The sequence below is a fragment of the Bombina bombina genome, chromosome 7 (genome assembly GCF_027579735.1).
Source record: "Bombina bombina isolate aBomBom1 chromosome 7, aBomBom1.pri, whole genome shotgun sequence".
Classification (NCBI taxonomy): domain Eukaryota; kingdom Metazoa; phylum Chordata; class Amphibia; order Anura; family Bombinatoridae; genus Bombina; species Bombina bombina.
The window spans coordinates 639,551,202-639,569,216 of record NC_069505.1 but is presented as its reverse complement, the minus strand read 5'-3'; the positions used below and the strand labels follow the sequence as shown (position 1 = coordinate 639,569,216).

General features: G+C 36.4%; 1 protein-coding gene across 2 annotated transcripts in view; it reads right to left on the bottom strand.

Annotated features, from left to right (window-relative positions):
- LOC128636177 (peptidoglycan-recognition protein SC2) overlaps positions 1-17,486 on the bottom strand; it is a 38,872-nt gene extending 21,386 nt beyond the window's left edge. The window contains exons 1-3 of one of the 2 annotated variants that reach the window (XM_053689227.1): positions 17,383-17,486; positions 11,547-11,614; positions 11,208-11,409 (exon numbers count right to left, since the gene is read on the bottom strand). In XM_053689227.1, the coding sequence (XP_053545202.1) occupies positions 11,208-11,409; positions 11,547-11,595 (251 nt within the window). In that variant the 5' untranslated portion in view covers positions 11,596-11,614; positions 17,383-17,486. Of the gene's footprint in view, positions 1-11,207; positions 11,410-11,546; positions 11,615-16,223; positions 16,232-17,382 lie in introns of those variants that run through there. The other variant, XM_053689228.1, reaches the window with a different exon arrangement.
- Positions 17,487-18,015: the final 529 nt, after the last annotated feature.

The following is an 18,015-nucleotide window of genomic DNA, read 5'->3' as shown; positions in this document are numbered from 1 at the left end:
TAGATAATTGTAGATATTGTATTTAATTAATTTAATGATAGTGTAGTGTTAGGTTTAATTATAACTTAGGTTAGGATTTATTTTACCGGTAATTTTGTTATTATTTTAACTAGGTAACTATTAAATAGTTCTTAACTATTTAATAGCTATTGTACCTGGTTAAAATAAATACCAAGTTGCCTGTAAAATAAATATTAATCCTAAAATAGCTACAATGTAATTATAATTTATATTGTAGCTATATTAGTGTTTATTTTACAGGTAAGTATTTAGCTTTAAATAGGATTAAGTTATTTAATAAGAGTTAATTAATTTCGTTAGATTAAAATTATATTTAATTTAGGGGGGTGTTAGTGTTAGGGTTAGACTTAGCTTTAGGGGTTAATCCATTTATTAGAATAGCGGTGAGCTCCGGTCGGCAGATTAGGGGTTAATGTTTGAAGTTAGGTGTCGGCGATGTTAGGGAGGGCAGATTAGGGGTTAATACTATTTATTATAGGGTTAGTGAGGCGGATTAGGGGTTAATTACTTTATTATAGTAGCGGTGCGGTCCGCTCGGCAGATTAGGGGTTAATAAGTGTAGGCAGGTGGAGGCGACGTTGTGGGGAGCAGATTAGGGGTTAATAAATATAATATAGAGGTCGGCGGTGTTAGGGGCAGCAGATTAGGGGTACATAGGGATAATGTAAGTAGCGGTGGTTTACGGAGCGGCAGATTAGGGGTTAATAATAATATGCAGGGGTCAGCGATAGCGGGGGCGGCAGATTAGGGGTTAATAAGTGTAAGGTTAGGGGTGTTTAGACTCGGGGTACATGTTAGGGTGTTAGGTGCAGACGTAGGAAGTGTTTCCCCATAGCAAACAATGGGGCTGCGTTAGGAGCTGAACGCGGCTTTTTTGCAGGTGTTAGGTTTTTTTTCAGCTCAAACAGCCCCATTGTTTCCTATGGGGGAATCATGCACGAGCACGTTTTTGAGGCTGGCCGCGTCCGTAAGCAACTCTGGTATCGAGAGTTGCAGTTGCGTTAAAAATGCTCTACGCTCCTTTTTTGGAGCCTAACGCAGCCATTCTGTGGACTCTCAATACCAGAGTTATTTTAAAGGTGCGGCCAGAAAAAAGCTAGCGTTAGCTACGCGGGTCGTTACCGACAAAACTCTAAATCTAGCCGTATGTTAATAAGAGAAATATTATTTAGATTTATTTAATTAATATTTAAGTTAGGGGGGTGTTAGGGTTAGTGTTAGACTTAGGTTTAGGGGTTAATAAATTTATTACAGTGGCGGCGGTGTAGTGGGGGGCAGGATAGGGGTTAATAAATTTATTATAGGTGGCGACGGTATAGGGGGGGCAGATTAGGGGTTAATAAATTTAATATAGGTTGCGGCAGGGTCAGGGAGCGGCGGTTTAGGGGTTAATAGGTATAGAGTAGCTTGCGGTGGGCTCCGGGAGCGACGGTTTAGGGGTTAATAGGTATAGAGTAGCTTGCGGTGGGCTCCGGGAGCGGCGGTTTAGGGGTTAATAGGTATAGAGTAGCTTGCGGTGGGCTCCGGGAGCGACGGTTTAGGGGTTAATAGGTATAGAGTAGCTTGCGGTGGGCTCCGGGAGCGGCGGTTTAGGGGTTAATATGTATAGAGTAGCTTGCGGTGGGCTCCGGGAGCGGCGGTTTAGGGGTTAATAGGTATAGAGTAGCTTGCGGTGGGCTCCGGGAGCGGCGGTTTAGGGGCTAACATATTTATTATAGTTGCGGTGGGCTCCGGGAGCGGCGGTTTAGGGGGTAATACATTTATTTAGTTGCGGCGGTGTAGGGGGGACAGATTAGTGGTATTTAGACTCGGGGTACATGTTAGGGTGTTAGGTGTAGACAGCTCCCATAGGAATGAATGGGATGTCTGTCAGCAGCGAACTTGTACTTTCGCTATGGTCAGACTCCCATTGATTCCTATGGGATCCGCCACCTCCAGGGCGGCGGATTGAAAACAAGGTACGCTTGGCCGTAAAAGTGCCGAGCGTACTTGCTAGTTTTTTTATAACTAGCAAAAGTAGTCAGATTGTGCCGCACTTGTGTGCGGAACATCTGGAGTGACGTAAGAATCGATCTGTGTCGGACTGAGTCCGGCGGATCGAAGTTTACGTCACAAAATTCTACTTTTGCCGGTCTCTAGCCTTTGATAACTAAGGCGAATCAGCCTCGCCACAAATACGCTGCGGAATTCCAGCGTATTTGAGGTTGACGGCTTGATAACTACCCCCCAAAGAGTGTATATAAATGATAGATAGATAGATAGATAGATAGATAGAGAATCAGCCTTTGACTAGGACACAAAGAGTGTATATAAATGATAGATAGATGATAGATAGATAGATAGATAGATTGATAGAGAGTCAGCCTTTGTCTAGGAGACAAGGAGTGTATATAAATTATAGATAGATAAATAGATAGATAGATAGATAGATAGATAGATAGAGAATCAGCCTTTGTCTAGGAGACAAGGAGTGTATATAAATGATAGATATATAGATAGATAGATAGATAGATAGATAGATAGATAGATAGATAGATAGAGAATCAGCCTTTAGCTATGAGACAAGGTGTGTATATAAAAGATAGATAGATAGATAGATAGATAGATAGATAGAGAAGCAGCCTTTGGTTAGGAGACAAGGAGTGTATATAAATGATAGATAGATAGATAGATAGATAGATAGATAGATAGAGAATCAGCCTTTGTCTAGGAAACAAGGAGTGTATATAAATGATAGATAGATAGATATATAGATAGAGAATCAGCCTTTAGCTATGAGACAAGGTGTGTATATAAAAGATAGATAGATAGATAGATAGATAGAGAATCAGCCTTTGTCTAGGAGACAAGGAGTGTATATAAATTTAGATAGATAGATAGATAGATAGATAGATAGAGAATCAGCCTTTGTCTAGGAGACAAGGAGTGTATATAAATGATAGATATATAGATAGATAGATGGATAGATAGATAGATAGATAGATAGATAGATAGATAGATAGATAGATAGAGAATCAGCCTTTAGCTATGAGACAAGGTGTGTATATAAAAGATAGATAGATAGATAGATAGATAGATAGATAGATAGATAGATAGATAGAGAAGCAGCATTTGGTTAGGAGACAAGGAGTGTATATAAATGATAGATAGATAGATAGATAGATAGATAGATAGAGAATCAGCCTTTGTCTAGGAAACAAGGAGTGTATATAAATGATAGATAGATAGATAGATAGATAGATAGATAGATAGATAGATATATAGATAGAGAAGCAGCCTTTGGTTAGGAGACAAGGAGTGTATATAAATGATAGATAGATGATAGATAGATAGATAGATAGATAGATAGATAGATATATAGATAGAGAAGCAGCCTTTGGTTAGGAGACAAGGAATGTATATAAATGATAGATAGATAGATAGATAGATAATCAGCCTTTGGCTAGGAGACAAGGAGTGTATATAAGTGATAGATAGATAGATAGATAGATAGATAGATAGATAGATAGATAGATAGAGAATCAGCCTTTGTCTAGGAAACAAGGTGTGTATATAAATGATTGATAGATAGATAGATAGATAGATAGATAGATAGATAGATAGATAGATATATAGATAGATAGATAGATATATAGATAGAGAATCAGCCTTTGGCTAGGAGACAAGGAGTGTATATAAATGATAGATAGATATATAGATAGATAGAGAATCAGCCTTTGGCTAGGAGACAAGGAGTGTGTATAAATGATAGATATATAGATAGATAGATAGATAGATAGATAGATAGAGAAGCAGCCTTTAGCTAGGAGACAAGGTGTGTATATAAATGATAGATAGATAGATAGATAGATAGATAGATAGATAGATAGATAGATAGAGAAGCAGCCTTTAGCTATGAGACAAGGTGTGTATATAAATGATAGATAGATAGATAGATATATAGATAAAGAAGCAGCCTTTGGCTAGGAGACAAGGAATGTATATAAATGATAGATAGATAGATAGATAGATAGATAGATAGATAGATAGATAGATAGATAGATAGAGAATCAGCCTTTGACTAGGAGACAAGGAGTGTATATAAATGATAGATAAACACATAGAGAACCAGCCTTTGGCTAGGAGACAAGGAGTGTATATAAATGATAGATATATAGATAGATAGAGAATCAGCCTTTGACTAGGAGACAAGGAGTGTATATAAATGATAGATATATAGATAGATAATCAGCCTTTGGCTAGGAGACAAGGAGTGTATATAAATGATAGATAAACACATAGAGAACCAGCCTTTGGCTAGGAGACAAGGAGTGTATATAAATGATAGATATATAGATAGATAGAGAATCAGCCTTTGACTAGGAGACAAGGAGTGTATATAAATGATAGATATATAGATAGATAATCAGCCTTTGGCTAGGAGACAAGGTGTGTATATAAATGATAGATATACAGGGAGTGCAGAATTATTAGGCAAATGAGTATTTTGACCACATCATCCTCTTTATGCATGTTGTCTTACTCCAAGCTGTATAGGCTCGAAAGCCTACTACCAATTAAGCATATTAGGTGATGTGCATCTCTGTAATGAGAAGGGGTGTGGTCTAATGACATCAACACCCTATATCAGGTGTGCATAATTATTAGGCAACTTCCTTTCCTTTGGCAAAATGGGTCAAAAGAAGGACTTGACAGGCTCAGAAAAGTGAAAAATAGTGAGATATCTTGCAGAGGGATGCAGCACTCTTAAAATTGCAAAGCTTCTGAAGCGTGATCATCGAACAATCAAGCGTTTCATTCAAAATAGTCAACAGGGTCGCAAGAAGCGTGTGGAAAAACCAAGGCGCAAAATAACTGCCCATGAACTGAGAAAAGTCAAGCGTGCAGCTGCCAAGATGCCACTTGCCACCAGTTTGGCCATATTTCAGAGCTGCAACATCACTGGAGTGCCCAAAAGCACAAGGTGTGCAATACTCAGAGACATGGCCAAGGTAAGAAAGGCTGAAAGACGACCACCACTGAACAAGACACACAAGCTGAAACGTCAAGACTGGGCCAAGAAATATCTCAAGACTGATTTTTCTAAGGTTTTATGGACTGATGAAATGAGAGTGAGTCTTGATGGGCCAGATGGATGGGCCCGTGGCTGGATTGGTAAAGGGCAGAGAGCTCCAGTCCGACTCAGACGCCAGCAAGGTGGAGGTGGAGTACTGGTTTGGGCTGGTATCATCAAAGATGAGCTTGTGGGGCCTTTTCGGGTTGAGGATGGAGTCAAGCTCAACTCCCAGTCCTACTGCCAGTTTCTGGAAGACACCTTCTTCAAGCAGTGGTACAGGAAGAAGTCTGCATCCTTCAAGAAAAACATGATTTTCATGCAGGACAATGCTCCATCACACGCGTCCAAGTACTCCACAGCGTGGCTGGCAAGAAAGGGTATAAAAGAAGAAAATCTAATGACATGGCCTCCTTGTTCACCTGATCTGAACCCCATTGAGAACCTGTGGTCCATCATCAAATGTGAGATTTACAAGGAGGGAAAACAGTACACCTCTCTGAACAGTGTCTGGGAGGCTGTGGTTGCTGCTGCACGCAATGTTGATGGTGAACAGATCAAAACACTAACAGAATCCATGGATGGCAGGCTTTTGAGTGTCCTTGCAAAGAAAGGTGGCTATATTGGTCACTGATTTGTTTTTGTTTTGTTTTTGAATGTCAGAAATGTATATTTGTGAATGTTGAGATGTTATATTGGTTTCACTGGTAAAAATAAATAATTGAAATGGGTATATATTTGTTTTTTGTTAAGTTGCCTAATAATTATGCACAGTAATAGTCACCTGCACACACAGATATCCCCCTAAAATAGCTAAAACTAAAAACAAACTAAAAACTACTTCCAAAAATATTCAGCTTTGATATTAATGAGTTTTTTGGGTTCATTGAGAACATGGTTGTTGTTCAATAATAAAATTAATCCTCAAAAATACAACTTGCCTAATAATTCTGCACTCCCTGTATAGATAGAGAATCAGCCTTTGGCTAGGAGACAAGGAGTGTATATAAATGATAGATATATAGATAGATAGATAGATAGATAGATAGATAGATAGATAGATAGATAGATAGATAGATATATAGATAGATAGAGAATCAGCCTTTGACTAGGAAACAAGGAGTGTATATAAATGATAGATAGATATATAGATAGAGAATCAGCCTTTGGCTAAGAGACAAGGAGAGTATATACATTATAGATAGATAGATAGATAGATAGATAGATAGATAGATAGATAGATAGAGAATCAGCCTTTGGCTAAGAGACAAGGAGAGTATATAAATTATAGATAGATATATAGATAGAGAATCAGCCTTTGGCTAGGAGTCAAGGAGTGTATATAAATTATAGATAGATATATAGATAGAGAATCAGCCTTTGGCTAAGAGACAAGAAGAGTATATAAATGATAGATAGATAGATAGATAGATAGATGGATAGATAGAGAATCAGTCTTTGACTAGGAGACAAGGAGAGTATATAAATTATAGATAGATAGATAGATAGATAGATAGATAGATAGATAGATAGATAGATAGATAGATAGATAGAGAATCAGTCTTTGGCTAGGAGACAAGGAGTGTATATAAATGATAGATAGATAGATAGATAGATAGATAGATAGATAGATAGATAGATAGAGAATCAGCCTTTGGCTAGGAGACAAGGAGTGTATATAAATGATAGATAGATAGATAGATAGATAGATAGATAGATAGATAGATAGAGAGATAGAGAATCAGCCTTTGACTAGGAGACAAGGAGTGTATATAAATGATAGATAGATATATAGATAGAGAATCAGTCTTTGGCTAGGAGACAAAGAGTGTATATAAATGATAGATATATAGATAGAAAATCAGCCTTTGGCTAGGAGACAAGGAGTGTATATAAATGATAGATATATAGATAGATAGAGAATCAGCCTTTGACTAGGAGACAAGGAGTGTATATAAATGATAGATATATAGATAGATAGAGAATCAGCCTTTGGCTAGGAGACAAGGAGTGTATATAAATGATAGATATATAGATAGAGAATTAGCCTTTGGCTATGAGACAAGGAGTGTATATAAATGATAGATATATATATAGAGAATCAGCCTTTGGCTAGGAGACAAGGAGTGTATATAAATGATAGATATATAGATAGAGAATCAGCCTTTGGCTAGGAGACAAGGAGTGTATATAAATGATAGATATATAGATAGAGAATCAGCCTTTGGCTAGGAGACAAGGAGTGTATATAAATGATAGATATATAGATAGATAGAGAATCAGCCTTTGACTAGGAGACAAGGAGTGTATATAAATGATAGATATATAGATAGATAGAGAATCAGCCTTTGGCTAGGAGACAAGGAGTGTATATAAATGATAGATATATAGATAGAGAATTAGCCTTTGGCTATGAGACAAGGAGTGTATATAAATGATAGATATATATATAGAGAATCAGCCTTTGGCTAGGAGACAAGGAGTGTATATAAATGATAGATATATAGATAGAGAATCAGCCTTTGGCTAGGAGACAAGGAGTGTATATAAATTATAGATAGATATATAGATAGAGAATTAGCCTTTGGCTAGGAGACAAGGTGTGTATATAAATGATAGATAGATATATAGATAGAGAACCAGCCTTTGGCTAGGAGACAAGGTGTGTATATAAATGATAGATAGATAGATAGATAGATAGATAGATAGATGATAGAGAATCAGCCTTTGACTAGGAGACAAGGAGTGTATATAAATGATAGATATATAGATAGAGAATTAGCCTTTGGCTAGGAGACAAGGAGTGTATATAAATGATAGATATATAGATAGATAATCAGCCTTTGGCTAGGAGACAAGGAGTGTATATAAATGGTAGATAGATATATAGATAGAGAATCAGCCTTTGACTAGGACACAAAGAGTGTATATAAATTATAGATAGATAGATAGATAGATATAGAAGCAGCCTTTGGCTAGGAGACAAGGAGTGTATATAAATGATAGATAGATAGAGAATCAGCCTTTGGCTAGGAGACAAGGAGTGTATATAAATGATAGATAGATAGATAGATAGATAGATAGATAGATAGATAGATAGAGAATCAGCCTTTGGCTAGGAGACAAGGAGTGTATATAAATCATAGATATATAGATAGAGAATCAGCCTTTCACTAGGACACAAAGAGTGTATATAAATTATATATAGATATATAGATAGATAATCAGCCTTTGGGTAAGAGACAAGGAGTGTATATAAATGATATATAGATAGAGAATCAGCCTTTGACTAGGACACAAAGAGTGTATATAAATTATAGATAGATAGATAGATAGATAGATAGATAGATAGATAGATAGATAGAGAATCAGCCTTTGGCTAGGGGACAAGGAGTGTATATAAATGATAGATATATAGATAGATAATCAGCCTTTGACTAGGACACAAAGAGTGTATATAAATAGATAGATAGATAGATAGATAGATAGATATATAGATAGAGAATCAGCCTTTGGCTAGGAGACAAGGAGTGTATATAAATGATAGATAGATAGAGAATCAGCCTTTGGCTAGGAGACAAGGAGTGTATATAAATGATAGATATATAGATAGAGAATCAGCCTTTGACTAGGACACAAAGAGTGTATATAAATTATAGATAGATATATAGATAGAGAACCAGCCTTTGGCTAGGAGACAAGGAGTGTATATAAATGATAGATATATAGATAAATAATCAGCCTTTGGCTAGGAGACAAGGAGTGTATATAAATTATATATAGATAGAGAATCAGCCATTGGCTAGGAGACAAGGAGTGTATATAAATGATAGATATATAGATAGATAATCAGCCTTTGGCTAGGAGACAAGGAGTGTATATAAATGATAGATAGATATATAGATAGAGAATCAGCCTTTGACTAGGACACAAAGAGTGTATATAAATTATAGATAGATATATAGATAGGGAATCAGCCTTTGGCTAGGAGACAAGGAGTGTATATAAATGATAGATAGATAGATAGATAGATAGATAGATAGAGAATCAGCCTTTAGCTAGGAGACAAGGAGTGTATATAAATGATAGATATATAGATAGAGAATCAGCCATTGGCTAGGAGACAAGGTGTGTATATAAATGATAGATAGATAGAGAATCAGCCTTAGGCTAGGAGACAAGGTGTGTATATAAATGATAGATATATAGATAGAGAATTAGCCTTTGGCTAGGAGACAAGGAGTGTATATAAATGATAGATATATAGATAGAGAATTAGCCTTTGGCTAGGAGACGAGGAGTGTGTATAAATGATATCTATATAGATAGAGAATCAGCCTTAGGCTAAGAGACAAGGAGTGTATATAAATGATAGATATATAGATAGAAAATCAGCCTTTGTCTAAGAGACAAGGAGTGTATATAAATGATAGATATATAGATAGAAAATCAGCCTTTGGCTAGGAGACAAGGAGTGTATATAAATGATAGATATATATATAGATAGAGAATCAGCCTTTGGCTAGGAGACAAGGAGTGTATATAAATGATAGATATATAGATAGATAGAGAATCAGCCTTTGGCTAAGAGACAAGGAGTGTATATAAATGATAGATATATAGATAGAGAATCAGCCTTTGACTAGGACACAAAGAGTGTATATAAATGATAGATAGATATATAGATAGATAATCAGCCTTTGGCTAGGAGACAAGGAGTGTATATAAATCATAGATAGATATAAAGATAGAGAACCAGCCTTTGGCTAGGAGACAAGGAGTGTATATAAATGATAGATATATAGATAGAGAAGCAGCCTTTGGCTAGGAGACAAGGAGTGTATATAAATGATAGATAGATATATAGATAGAGAATCAGCCTTTGACTAGGACATAAAGAGTGTATATAAATGATAGATAGATAGATATATAGATAGAGAACCAGCCTTTGGCTAGGAGACAAGGAGTGTATATAAATCATAGATAGATATATAGATAGAGAAGTAGCCTTTGGCTAGGAGACAAGGAGTGTATATATAAATGATAGATAGACAGAGAGAGAATCTGCTTTGCACATGAAACTATATATACAGGTGAATCTAGAGAACTAGGTATTTATTTAGTATCTTCCCTAAATTAAGTGATTGCTCAGAAGTTCCTTCATAGCTATTGTATGCATTGCACACACCACTATATAGTATCTCATTCATAGTCTTACCTGTTGCCTATATCGCACCAGGCATTGGAGTTCCCTAAAGTATGTGCTTGCTCAGCACCATAGCTATTGTATGCATTGCACACACCACAATATAGTATCTCATTCATAGCCTCACCTGTAGCCTATATCACACCAGGCATTGGAGTTCCCTAAAGTAAGTGCTTGCTCAGCACCATAGCTATTGTATGCATTGCACACACCACAATATAGTATCTCATTCATAGCCTCACCTGTAGCCTATATCACACCAGGCATTGGAGTTCCCTAAAGTAAGTGCTTGCTCAGCACCATAGCTAGTGTATGCATTGCACACATCACAATATAGTATCTCATTCACGGAGTCTCACCTGCAGCCTATATCACACCAGGCATTGGAGTTCCCTAAAGTAAGTGCTTGCTCAGCACCCTAGCTATTGTTTGCATTGCACACACCACAATATAGTATCTCATTCATAGTCTCACCTGAAGCCTATATCACACCAGGCATTGGAGTTCCCTAAAGTAGGTGCTTGCTCAGCATCATAGCTATTGTTTGCATTGCACACACCACAATATAATATCTCATTCATAGTCTCACCTGTAGCCTATATCACACCAGGCATTGTAGTTCCCTAATGTAAGTGCTTGCTCAGCACCATAGCTATTTTATGCATTGCACACACAACAATATAGTATCTCATTCAGAGAGTCTCAGCTGTAGTCTATATCACACCAGGCATTGGAGTTCCCTAATGTAAGTGATTGCTCAGCACCATAGCTATTGTATGCATTGCACACACCACAATATAGTATCTCATTCAAAGTCTCACCTGTAGCCTGAGGCATTGGAGTTCCCTAAAGTAAGTGGTTGCTCAGCACCATAGCTATTGTATGCATTGCACACACCACAATATAGTATCTCATTCATAGTCTCACCTGTAGCCTATATCACACCAGGCATTGGAGTTCATATGATAATTCTGAATGTTCTTGGCTTGTGTGATGCATGCAGACTGGGTGGTGCAAGCACTGGCCTCTGTGTGGTGAATGACCACGTATGTGACTGGGGTCGCCATGGCTGTACGGCATGTGGGGGCACGTGCACCCCACTGGGACTTGGTGATGATAGTTGGGCATCCTGTGGACACAGATAAAGTTAGAGCGGCTCCTTCTATATTTTTATTTCCTCATCATCTTTCCCACATGCATTACTGTAATCTGCTTCACTCACTGTTTTATTATCTGTATCTGGTCAGGTCCATCTCTTATACTTACCATGAGCGATTGCACCGAGGGCAGCGAGAAGAGCAATGATACGCAACATGGTAAAGGGAAACAGTGACCTGGGAGAGACAGATATATATATATAAGTCCCAGACAAATTTAGAGGGAACGATCTATAGACGATGTCCTGCTGATACGCTATGCAAGCAACACTCTCTATGTCACTGTGTGTAGGATAGTGTAGTAGTATCTGTATAGTGGCAAAGCTCCAATGACATCACTGTAGAGGGTTAGTGTTCTGCTAACCTAAGATAGCTATATAATACTCTGCTAGAATTAGTTAGCTGTGCACTACTCTGCCAGTATAAAACAGCTCTGTAATGCTCTGCTCGTATAGAATAACTGTATTATGCTTTGCTAGTATAATATAGCTCTGTAATACTCTGCTAGTATAGAATATATTCGTTATGCTCTGCTAGTATAGTGTAGCTCTGTAATGCTCTGCTAGTATAGAATATATTAGTAATGTTCTGCAATTAGTATAGCTCTGTAATGCTCTGCAAGTATAGTAAAGCTCTGTAATGCTCTGCTAGTATAGTATAGCTCTGTAATGCTCTGCTAGTATAGAATTCATTCGTAATGCTCTGCAAGTATAGTATAGCTCTGTAATGCTCTGCTAGTATAGAATATATTTGTAATACTGTGCAAGTATAGTATAGCTCTGTAATGCTCTGCTAGTAAAGAATATATTGGTAATGCTCTGCAAGTATAGTATAGCTCTGTAATGCTCTGCTAGTATATAATATATTCGTAATGCTCTGCTAGTATAGTATAGCTCTGTAATGTTCTGCTAGTATAGAATATATTCTAAATGTTCTGCTAGTATAGTATAGCTCTGTAATGCTCTGCTAGTATAGAATATATTTGTAATGTTCTGCTAGTATAGTATAGCTCTGTAATGTTCTGCTAGTATAGTATAGCTCTGTAATGCTCTGATAGTATAGTATAGCTCTATAATGCTCTGCAAGTATAGTAAAGCTCTGTAATGTTCTGCTAGTATAGTATAGCTCTGTAATGCTCTGCTAGTATAGTATAGCTCTATAATGCTCTGCAAGTATAGTAAAGCTCTGTAATGCTCTGCTAGTATAGAATACATTCGTAATGCTCTGCAAGTATAGTATAGCTCTGTAATGCTCTGCAAGTATAGTAAAGCTCTGTAATGCTCTGCAAGTATAGTATAGCTCTGTAATGCTCTGCTAGTATAGTAAAGCTCTGTAATGCTCTGCTAGTATAGTAAAGCTCTGTAATGCTCTGCTAGTATAGTATAGCTCTGTAATGCTCTGCTAGTATAGAATATATTCGTAATACTGTGCAAGTATAGTATAGCTCTGTAATGCTCTGCTAGTATAGAATATATTTGTAATGCTCTGCAAGTATAGTATAGCTCTGTAATGCTCTTCTAGTATAGAATATATTCGTAATACTGTGCAAGTATAGTATAGCTCTGTAATACTCTGCTAGTATAGAATATATTTGTAATATTCTGCTAGTATAGTATAGCTCTGTAATGTTCTGCTAGTATAGTATAGCTCTGTAATGCTCTGCTAGTATAGTATAGCTCTATAATGCTCTGCAAGTATAGTAAAGCTCTGTAATGCTCTGCTAGTATAGTAAAGCTCTGTAATGCTCTGCAAGTATAGTATAGATGTGCAATTTCCTGCTGGTATAGAATAGCTGTATAATGCTCTGCTGGTATAGAATAGCTGTATAATGCTCTGCTAGTATAGAATATATTTGTAATGCTCTGCAAGTATAGTATAGCTCTGTAATGCTCTTCTAGTATAGAATATATTTGTAATACTGTGCAAGTATAGTATAGCTCTGTAATACTCTGCTAGTATAGAATATATTTGTAATATTCTGCTAGTATAGTATAGCTCTGTAATGTTCTGCTAGTATAGTATAGCTCTGTAATGCTCTGCTAGTATAGTATAGCTCTATAATGCTCTGCAAGTATAGTAAAGCTCTGTAATGCTCTGCTAGTATAGTAAAGCTCTGTAATGCTCTGCAAGTATAGTATAGATGTGCAATTTCCTGCTGGTATAGAATAGCTGTATAATGCTCTGCTGGTATAGAATAGCTGTATAATGCTCTGCTAGTATAGAATAGCTATATAATGCTCTGCTAGTATAGAATAGCTGTATAATGCTCTGCTGGTATAGAATAGCTGTATAATGCTCTGCTGGTATAGAATAGCTGTATAATGCTCTGCTGGTATAGAATAGCTGTATAATGCTCTGCTGGTATATAATAGCTGTATAATGCTCTGCTGGTATAGAATAGCTGTATAATGCTCTGCTGGTATAGAATAGCTGTATAATGCTCTGCTGGTATATAATAGCTGTAGAATGCTCTGCTAGTATAGAATAGCTGTATAATGCTCTGCTAGTATAGAATAGCTGTATAATGCTCTGCTGGTATAGAATAGCTGTATAATGCTCTGCTGGTATAGAATAGCTGTATAATGCTCTGCTAGTATAGTAAAGCTCTGTAATGCTCTGCAAGTATAGTATAGATGTGCAATTTCCTGCTGGTATAGAATAGCTGTATAATGTTCTGCTAGTATAAAATAGCTGTATAATGCTCTGCTAGTATAGAATAGCTGTATAATGCTCTGCTAGTATATAATAGCTGTATAATGCTCTGCTAGTATAGAATAGCTGTATAATGCTCTGCTAGTATAGAATAGCTGTATAATACTCTGCTAGTATAGAATAGCTGTATAATGCTCTGCTGGTATAGAATAGCTGTATAATGCTCTGCTAGTATAGAATAGCTGTATAATGCTCTGCTAGTATAGAATAGCTGTATAATACTCTGCTAGTATAGAATAGCTGTATAATGCTCTGCTGGTATAGAATAGCTGTATAATACTCTGCTGGTATAGAATAGCTGTATAATGCTCTGCTGGTATAGAATAGCTGTATAATGCTCTGCTAGTATAGAATAGCTGTATAATGCTCTGCTAGTATAGAATAGCTGTATAATGCTCTGCTACTATAGAATAGCTGTATAATGCTCTGCTAGTATAGAATAGCTGTATAATGCTCTGCTAGTATAGAATAGCTGTATAATGCTCTGCTAGTATAGAATAGCTGTATAATGCTCTGCTAGTATAGAATAGCTGTATAATGCTCTGCTGGTATATAATAGCTGTATAATGCTCTGCTAGTATAGAATAGCTGTATAATGCTCTGCTAGTATAGAATAGCTGTATAATGCTCTGCTGGTATATAATAGCTGTATAATGCTCTGCTAGTATAGAATAGCTGTATAATGTTCTGCTGGTATAGAATAGCTGTATAATGCTCTGCTGGTATAGAATAGCTGTATAATGCTCTGCTGGTATAGAATAGCTGTATAATGCTCTGCTGGTATATAATAGCTGTATAATGCTCTGCTGGTATAGAATAGCTGTATAATGCTCTGCTGGTATATAATAGCTGTATAATGCTCTGCTGGTATAGAATAGCTGTAGAATGCTCTGCTAGTATAGAATAGCTGTATAATGCTCTGCTGGTATAGAATAGCTGTATAATGCTCTGCTAGTATAGAATAGCTGTATAATGCTCTGCTGGTATAGCATAGCTGTATAATGCTCTGCTAGTATAGTAAAGCTCTGTAATGCTCTGCAAGTATAGTATAGATGTGCAATTTCCTGCGGGTATAGAATAGCTGTATAATGCTCTGCTGGTATAAAATAGCTGTATAATACTCTGCTAGTATAGAATAGCTGTATAATGCTCTGCTGGTATAGAATAGCTGTATAATGTTCTGCTAGTATAAAATAGCTGTATAATACTCTGCTAGTATAGAATAGCTGTATAATGCTCTGCTAGTATATAATAGCTGTATAATGCTCTGCTAGTATAGAATAGCTGTATAATACTCTGCTAGTATAGAATAGCTGTATAATGCTCTGCTAGTATAGAATAGCTGTATAATGCTCTGCTTGTATAGAATAGCTGTAAAATGCTCTGCTAGTATAGAATAGCTGTATAATGCTCTGCTAGTATAGAATAGCTGTATAATGCTCTGCTGGTATATAATAGCTGTATAATGCTCTGCTAGTATAGAATAGCTGTATAATGCTCTGCTAGTATAGAATAGCTGTATAATGCTCTGCTAGTATAGAATAGCTGTATAATGCTCTGCTTGTATAGAATAGCTGTATAATGCTCTGCTAGTATAGAATAGCTGTATAATGCTCTGCTAGTATAGAATAGCTGTATAATGCTCTGCTAGTATAGAATAGCTGTATAATGCTCTGCTAGTATAGAATAGCTGTATAATGCTCTGCTTGTATAGAATAGCTGTATAATGCTCTGCTAGTATAGAATAGCTGTATAATACTTAGCTGGTATAGAATAGCTGTAGAATGCTCTGCTAGTATAGAATAGCTGTATAATACTCTGCTGGTATAGAATAGCTGTATAATGCTCTGCTGGTATAGAATAGCTGTATAATGCTCTGCTAGTATAGAATAGCTGTATAATGCTCTGCACGAGTCACCTTTTCTTTAGTAGACCCTGTGACCACGTATTCCTCACCCCAGTATATATATATATATATATATATATATATATATATACTCACCTTACAGCACCCTGTGTATATATACTGTGTATATATATATATATATATATATATATATATATATATACTTACCCTACAGCACCCTGTGTATATATACTGTATATATATATACACCCTACAGCACCCTGTGTATATATACTGTATATATATATATATACTCACCTTACAGCACCCTGTATGTGTATATATATATATATATATATACTTGGCCTACAGCACCCTGTGCATATATATATATATATATATATATATATATACTCACGCTACAGCACCCCTGTATATATATACTCACCCTACAGCACCCTGTATATATATATATACTCACCCTACAGCACCCTGTGTATATATATATATACTCACCCTACAGCACCCCTGTATATATATATATATATATATATACTCACCCTGCAGCACCCCTGTATATATATACTCACCCTACAGCACCCTGTGTATATATATATATATACTCACCCTAGAGCACCCTGTGTATATATATATATATACTCACCCTACAGCACCCTGCGTATATATATATATATATATATACTCACACTACACCACTCTGTGTATATATATACTCACCCTACAGCACCCCTCTATATATATACTCACCCTACAGAACCCCTGTATATATATACTCACCCTACAGCACCCCTGTATATATATACTCACCCTACAGCACCCCTGTATATATATATATACTCACCCTACAGCACCCCTGCATATATATACTCACCCTACAGCACCCCTGTATATATATACTCACCCTACAGCACCCCTGTATATATATACTCACCCTACAGCACCCCTGCATATATATACTCACCCTACAGCACCCCTGTATATATATATACTCACCCTACAGCACCCCTGTATATATATATACTCACCCTACAGCACCCCTGTATATATATATACTCACCCTACAGCACCCCTATATATATATACTCACCCTACAGCACCCTGTATATATATATATATATATATATATATATACTCACCCTACAGCACCCTGTATATATATATATATATACTCACCCTACAGCACCCCTATATATATATACTCACCCTACAGCACCCTGTATATATATATATATATATATATATATATATATATACTCACCCTACAGCACCTTGTATATATATATATATATATACTCACCCTACAGCACCCCTATATATATATACTCACCCTACAGCACCCTGTATATATATATATATATATACTCACCCTACAGCAGAGTTGTGTAACAGGTGATGGGTTCCTGTGTATCCTGCAGGTTAAGGCACTCAGTTCCCATCATCTGTAGCACACGACTCCTTCTCTCTGCACTCAGCTCACTGTCCCTGAGTTTGTGATAAGGAACTAAAATAAATTGTGTTGTCAAGTCGCAGGTGGAAAATCCAATGAGAAAAACAAGTCTGATTTGCACAGGGAAAATTAACTTTTACTACAGGCTCAGTGAGAGAAAACACTTGAGGTTACCAATATATAGAAATAAAGTGTCAGCAGTGTGTAAATAGTATATAGAGTATATATATATAATAGAGTAATTCAGACTGTCAAATAGAAACCGTACTGTACGATTTCTACATTAAAGGTACGCGATTACTAGACGTGCACATATATACAAATCATTTTCAATAAGTCCATCATGAAAAATAATTCTCAATATTCACTATTGGGGTTCTTTAGATTTTGTTGGTTAACAAAAATCAATTTATCCACTATTTCCGATAAGGAACATCTTCAGGACAGAGGAGCAGCCAGTGCTAATGATATACGCTAGCAGCAGCCCACAAAAAAGGGACCTTTTTTCTTTCATGTAATTGGCAAGAGTCCATGAGCTAGTGACGTATGGGG